At 60.3% G+C, this 5,841-nt stretch overlaps 1 protein-coding gene across 1 annotated transcript in view; it reads left to right on the top strand.

The window, feature by feature from the left end:
• The window catches only part of SLC9A1 (solute carrier family 9, subfamily A (NHE1, cation proton antiporter 1), member 1), a gene marked incomplete at its 5' end in the record, with an annotated part of 7,758 nt that overhangs the window by 1,178 nt on the left and 739 nt on the right, over positions 1-5,841 (top strand). Inside the window, 9 exons of the mRNA XM_010145846.1 lie at positions 1,211-1,461; positions 1,925-2,142; positions 2,341-2,543; positions 2,888-2,977; positions 3,377-3,447; positions 3,901-4,074; positions 4,203-4,317; positions 4,753-4,854; positions 5,181-5,253. Coding sequence (XP_010144148.1) covers positions 1,211-1,461; positions 1,925-2,142; positions 2,341-2,543; positions 2,888-2,977; positions 3,377-3,447; positions 3,901-4,074; positions 4,203-4,317; positions 4,753-4,854; positions 5,181-5,253 — 1,297 coding nt within the window. The remainder of the gene's footprint in view (positions 1-1,210; positions 1,462-1,924; positions 2,143-2,340; positions 2,544-2,887; positions 2,978-3,376; positions 3,448-3,900; positions 4,075-4,202; positions 4,318-4,752; positions 4,855-5,180; positions 5,254-5,841) is intronic.

The following is a 5,841-nucleotide window of genomic DNA, read 5'->3' as shown; positions in this document are numbered from 1 at the left end:
TCTCAGGGAAGAGCAGGGCTGTGCCCGGTGCCTCGGTCTCCTCGGGTTCTGCTCTCCTGGGTGAAATCGCTGCCGTGCTCCTGCCTGTCCTGCTGGGGAAAGCAAGCACAGGGGGGCTGGTGCTGGGTCAGGCAGCACTGAGGAGGTGGGAGGGCAAGCCATGGCCAGCCGTGGCAAGGGGAGAGCTGTGGGGGGTGCAGCTGGGCTGGTGTTCCAGCCGCACCACCCCTCAGCCGCGGTCTTTGGGCTGCAGCTTTGCATGGCCTGTTGGGAGGTTCAGAGGCCGGGCCACCCACTCTGAGGCCATGCCATTTCCAGAGGACATCTGTGTCCAGGCATGACTTGGCCATCAGCGCAGTGTCCTCCTCTGCAGAGCTGACCTCTAAATTTACTTCTAACCCTCTGCTTTTTCCTGGCTCTTCTCCCACATCCCAGCTGTCCGTGTCAGAGCTGGCTGCTCAGCGTGCTGCTGGCTGGTTCCTGGTGGCAGGGGACGCACTGTCCCGCCACAGGGCCTTTCCCAGGCACTTCTCCCAGCTTTTGACTGCAGGCTGACCGCAGAGACTGTGTCCCTGACCTCACCCCTGCCAGAGCTGGCTGCTCAGCGTGCTGCTGGCTGGTTCCTGGTGGCAGGGGACGCACTGTCCCGCCACAGGGCCTTTCCCAGGCACTTCTCCCCGCTTTTGACTGCAGGCTGCCCGCAGAGTCTGTGTCCCTGCTCTCACCCCTGGAAACGCTCTTGCCCTTCTGCATGTCACATCGGTCCCTGCCCGTGTCCCAGGACCCGGCCCTGGCAGGCAGGAGCTGGCTCCTCACCCTCTCACTGCTCGCAAGCGAAGCCCATTTCCCATCCTGACACTCTACTGCTTTAAAACCTCTCCAGGAACTGTGTCTGGGGGTGGGTAGGAGCAGGCAGTGCAGCACAGGATGGGCTCCTCTGGCGAGGCTGCCCTCTTAGCTACAAAGCTGAGTTAAGGGTTTGGGCTCTTCTCTGGACTGAGCAGGGCGGACATTGACTTTTCTCCCCAGGCACTGTCAGGTGTTGCCCAGCCTGGATCTGTCCTGGCATGCTCACTGGGATGCAGGAACTGGACACTGGTTCAGACCTTGACTGAAGCCTCTCCTGGGGCAGCAGTCAGGGCTGTGATGGAGAGCAGAGCTGCCCCAGACACGTCTGTCCCAGCAGCCTGAACTCCCTTCTCCCTCCTAGGTCCTCTACCACCTCTTTGAGGAGTTTGCGACCTTTGAGCAGGTGACCATTCTCGATATCATCCTCGGCTTCCTCAGCTTCTTCGTGGTATCGCTGGGCGGTGTCTTCGTGGGCGTCATTTATGGGGTGATCGCTGCCTTCACGTCCCGCTTCACCTCCCACATCCGAGTCATCGAGCCCCTCTTCGTCTTCCTCTACAGCTACATGGCATATCTCTCTGCTGAGCTCTTCCACCTCTCTGGCATCATGGCGTGAGTTGGGCACGGGTGGGAAGAGCTGCCCTCCTCTCCCCAGAACCATTTGGAGGATTTCCTGTGGTGTAACCACAGCCCTCTGACTGTCCCAGCATGGCCAGTACATGCCCGATGAGGGCTGGAGGTGTGTTTGGGCTGGGATGTGCGGGGAGGCAGATGAGGGAAGTGACTCTTCACCACAGATCCCCGGGTGCTGGCAGCCCATTGCCCATTCTCCCGGGCACTCAGAGCAGGCAGGACCTGCTGAGGGCTCAAGGCAACCTGATTTTGTGCTGCCTGGCTCCAGCGCTCACCCCTGTCCTGCCAGGGGCAAGGAGAAACTCAAGTTGCCTTCTCTGAGACCTCAAATAATTGCTGGTGTCTGGCAAGCCCTGGCCTGCTCTGGGGTTTGGAGTAAGGGCACAGGCAGGGCCAGGGGCCATGTCCCCCTGGCTGCTAAGTGCCCCAACCTTGTCTCTAGGCTCATCGCCTCCGGCGTGGTCATGCGGCCCTATGTGGAAGCCAACATCTCCCACAAGTCACACACCACCATCAAGTATTTCCTCAAGATGTGGAGCAGTGTGAGTGAGACCCTCATCTTCATCTTCCTGGGTGTCTCCACTGTGGCTGGCCACCACTACTGGAACTGGACCTTCGTCATCAGCACGCTGCTCTTTTGCCTTATCGCAAGAGTTTTAGGTGAGATGACAGCAAAGGACCTGGCTGATGGGCAACTCCCAGGGCCACAAGGCCCAGGTTTGCCTTGCTGGGGAGGCTGGAGCTGACTGGTTGGTACTGGTTGCCATGGGCACCCTGAGGGGGTGATGCTGTGCTGGGATGCAAGCTGGGCTGCTGGGGAGGTCCATCACCTCACGAGGCCCTGCCCCCCTCCCCCAGGCGTCCTGGTCCTCACCTGGTTCATCAACAAGTTCCGAATCGTGAAGCTGACGCCAAAGGACCAATTCATCATCGCCTACGGGGGCCTGCGGGGAGCCATCGCCTTCTCCCTCGGTTACCTCCTGGACTATAAGCACTTTGGCATGAGGGACATGTTCCTCACAGCCATCATCACCGTCATCTTCTTCACAGTTTTTGTGCAGGTTGGTGGCACATAGGTGGTCATGGTGCCGTTTAGAGGGAAAGGGCGTTTTTCGGTGAGGCGTTTGTGTGTGTGGAGAGCGAGGAGCACATCCCCAGCCTCCATCCCTGACCCTGTCTCTGGCCCCCTTCTCCACAAGCTCTTTGTTTTTCGGTGAGGCGTTTATGTGTGTGGAGAGCGAGGAGCACATCCCCAGCCTCCATCCCTGACCCTGTCTCTGTCCCCCTTCTCCACAAGCTCTCGAGGCTGCCGAGTGACACCGGCAGCGCAGAGCTGTGCTGAACCCAGTCCCTTCCCACCGGTGTGCCTTGGGGAGAGGTCTAACCCACCCTCCCCGTTCCCTAGGGCATGACCATCCGGCCCTTGGTGGACCTGCTGGCCGTCAAGAAGAAGCAAGAGACAAAGCGCTCCATCAACGAAGAGATCCACACGCAGGTAACCCCCTTCACCTGGCCAGCCCTGCCCGCGTGCTTCACTTCGCCGCCTTAGCCCTCTTCTCTCTCTGCTTCTGCCACCTCCACCGCTGTAACCGGGCGGGTTTACAGAGCAGGAGCTGCCCCTAAATCGGTGCCCAAGGTAAGGGGGGACGGAGCGAGGGCTTTCCCCCGTCTGTGTCAGTCCAGTGCCCGTTTGGACCCAGACCTCCCCTGTGCCTGGTAGAGCATCAGTCCGGTTGCCTAGGACCGTGCTGCCCTCCTGAGGCCCATCCTGGACCCACAGCCCTGCTTTTGCACCCCGCGAGTGCCCTCACCCGTGTGTCAGCATGGGTGTGGAGGTGGGAGAGGGTGGGCGACAGCCCTGTGAGCTGCTTACACCTTGGACCTTCTCTTCCAGTTCTTGGATCACCTTCTGACAGGGATCGAGGATATCTGTGGTCACTATGGCCACCACCACTGGAAGGATAAGTGAGTGGAGGTGTGGTGACTTGGGGGACCTGTGGAGGAGATGGGGAGGGGTTTGAATGACCACCCAGAAGGTTTTCCAGCCCTCTTCCAGGTTTTTCTCCAGGCTGTAATATCCACACACACCCTCACCTCAATGAATTGGGGATGGGTTTGGTGCAAGTGGGGCTGCAGGGCTGCACCTCTTTGCTGTGTCACCCACAGCATGTCCACAGCAGTGCGGGAGCTGCCAGTGGCCGGTCCCTGCAGGAGCCCAGGACCATCCCTTGTGGGTGCAGGCAGCTGCTCAGTGTTTCAGAGGTTCGGGAGGGAGCTGAGGAAGCCTGGGCTGACCTGTGCTGGTGGGAACTAAACCATCTTCAGCTGGCCTGGGCCAGGGATGGGAAGCAGGGAGGTGGTGCCGGGGCAGGGAGAGGTCTGATGTGTCATTCCTCCTCTCCCCACGTCCTCGGGAAGGCTGAATCGGTTCAACAAAAAGTATGTGAAGAAGTGCCTGATTGCGGGGGAGCGGTCCAAGGAGCCCCAGCTCATCGCTTTCTATCACAAGATGGAGATGAAGCAGGCGATCGAGCTGGTGGAGAGCGGTGGCATAGGCAAGATCCCCTCTGCTGTCTCCACCGTCTCCATCCAGTGAGTTCCCCGGCCCTGGCCGTGCCTCCAGCGGGCTCCTGGCACCTGCTAGTGACCACGGGGCAAGCAGCTGTTGGGCCCTGCTGTGGCCATCACAATGCCAATCTGAATTCTCTCTGTCTGCGCAGGAACATCAACCCCAAGACCCTCCCTGTGGAGCGCATCCTTCCAGCGCTGTCCAAGGACAAGGAGGAGGAGATCCGGAAAATCCTGCGCAACAACCTGCAGAAAACCAGGCAGAGGGTGAGGTGTCCCCTGGCACCGTGCACGGCCCCTTTGCTTCCCCGCGGGTGGCCAGGACCTCTTCCCACCAGGAGCCCTCATGGCCAGTGGTCCCACCACCGCAGTGTCCCTGCCCTCCTGCCCCTCACATTCCTGGTCTGACTCTCGCTCCCCAGGAGGTTTTCCCACCCGGGGAAAAAAAAACCTCCTGTGCTGAGGGAGAAGCTGGCTCAGGCGGTGGCTGAGCCCAGCGTTTAAACCCTCTGTGGGCCACAGGAGTTCAAGATCAGACATCCCATGGTAGGACACAAGGGGTGAGCCACCAGTTTGCCTGGACATGCCCTTCCCACTGGTGGCTGTTCCATCCATCACCAAGGGAAACGGAGCCATCACCTTCCTTTGCCTTTCTGTGTTTTCTTATCTAACCGGCCTCTTTTTCCTGGGGCCTTTTCCCAGCTACGATCCTACAACCGGCACACGCTTGTGGCCGACCCCTACGAAGAAGCCTGGAACCAGATGCTGCTGCGGAGGCAAAAGGTCCGGCAGCTGGAACAGAAGGTGACAAGGGGACACTACTTCTGGGACGATGCCACAGGCTAGGGAGGATGAGGATGGAGGGACATTCCCAGCTGGGAACAATGTCCTGCGTGGGGAGGGGGCTGAAGTGCAACTGACACTGGGTGACCCCACAGCTTGGGGGTCCTCTGATGGCCCCAGGCTCTGAGCAGGTCCTTGCAGCGTGGCTGGAAGGATGTGCACACATGTCCTCTGCATCCCGCCACTGCTTCTCCCTCATCCCCATGGCCTGGGCTCAATTCCCTGCCTCCCCTTCCCCGTTTATCCCGGCCACTCCGATGGAGACGCTCCCTGTCCTCCCATTCCAGATGAACAACTACCTGACGGTGCCGGCTCACAAGCTCGACTCGCCCACCATGTCCCGGGCTCGCATAGGCTCAGGTAGGTGGGACTGAACTGGGGGGGCACTGCCACTGGCACCTCGCTGAGCATCGCTGGCACTTCGGTGCTGAAACACTCGGAGGTCACCTGGTCCTGCAGCCCCTCAATTCCCCCAGCCTCGACCATCCCCATCCTGCTCACCTGTGGCCACACAGCCAGGCCCAGGGGTTTGCTGTTCTCGGGCTCCTGAGCAGGAGCACCCGCTCGCTTCCCAGCACAATTCCCGCGGGGAGTGACCTTGGCTGGTCAGTAGATCTTCCCGGAGCTCAGCTCGCTCCATCCACACAGGCAGGGTCATGTCCTTCCCTACCCTCTGGACCAGGAGCAGGAGCAGGAGTGCTCAGCCCCGAGAGCTGCCCCTGGACTCCTGCCTCCTTCGTCATGTGTTTTGCTTTGCCGCCTTTGGTTCCTCCTGCGTCGAGTGTCCTCTCCTGTTTTGGGGATGGTGTGGCAGTGCTGCTGGCGCTTGCCAAGCCGGCAGTTAATCGGCAGAGGGCAGCTTCACCCCATGCGAGCGGCGCAGCCCTGGAGCGGCTCCAGATGGGGTGGGGAGATCAAAAAAACAGGAATTAAACAGGAGACTTAGAA

This window comes from Buceros rhinoceros, unplaced genomic scaffold, assembly GCF_000710305.1.
Source record: "Buceros rhinoceros silvestris isolate BGI_N320 unplaced genomic scaffold, ASM71030v1 scaffold20731, whole genome shotgun sequence".
NCBI classification, from domain to species: domain Eukaryota; kingdom Metazoa; phylum Chordata; class Aves; order Bucerotiformes; family Bucerotidae; genus Buceros; species Buceros rhinoceros.
Note: the sequence above shows the minus strand (reverse complement) of the source record. Positions and strands in the feature narration are given on the sequence as shown.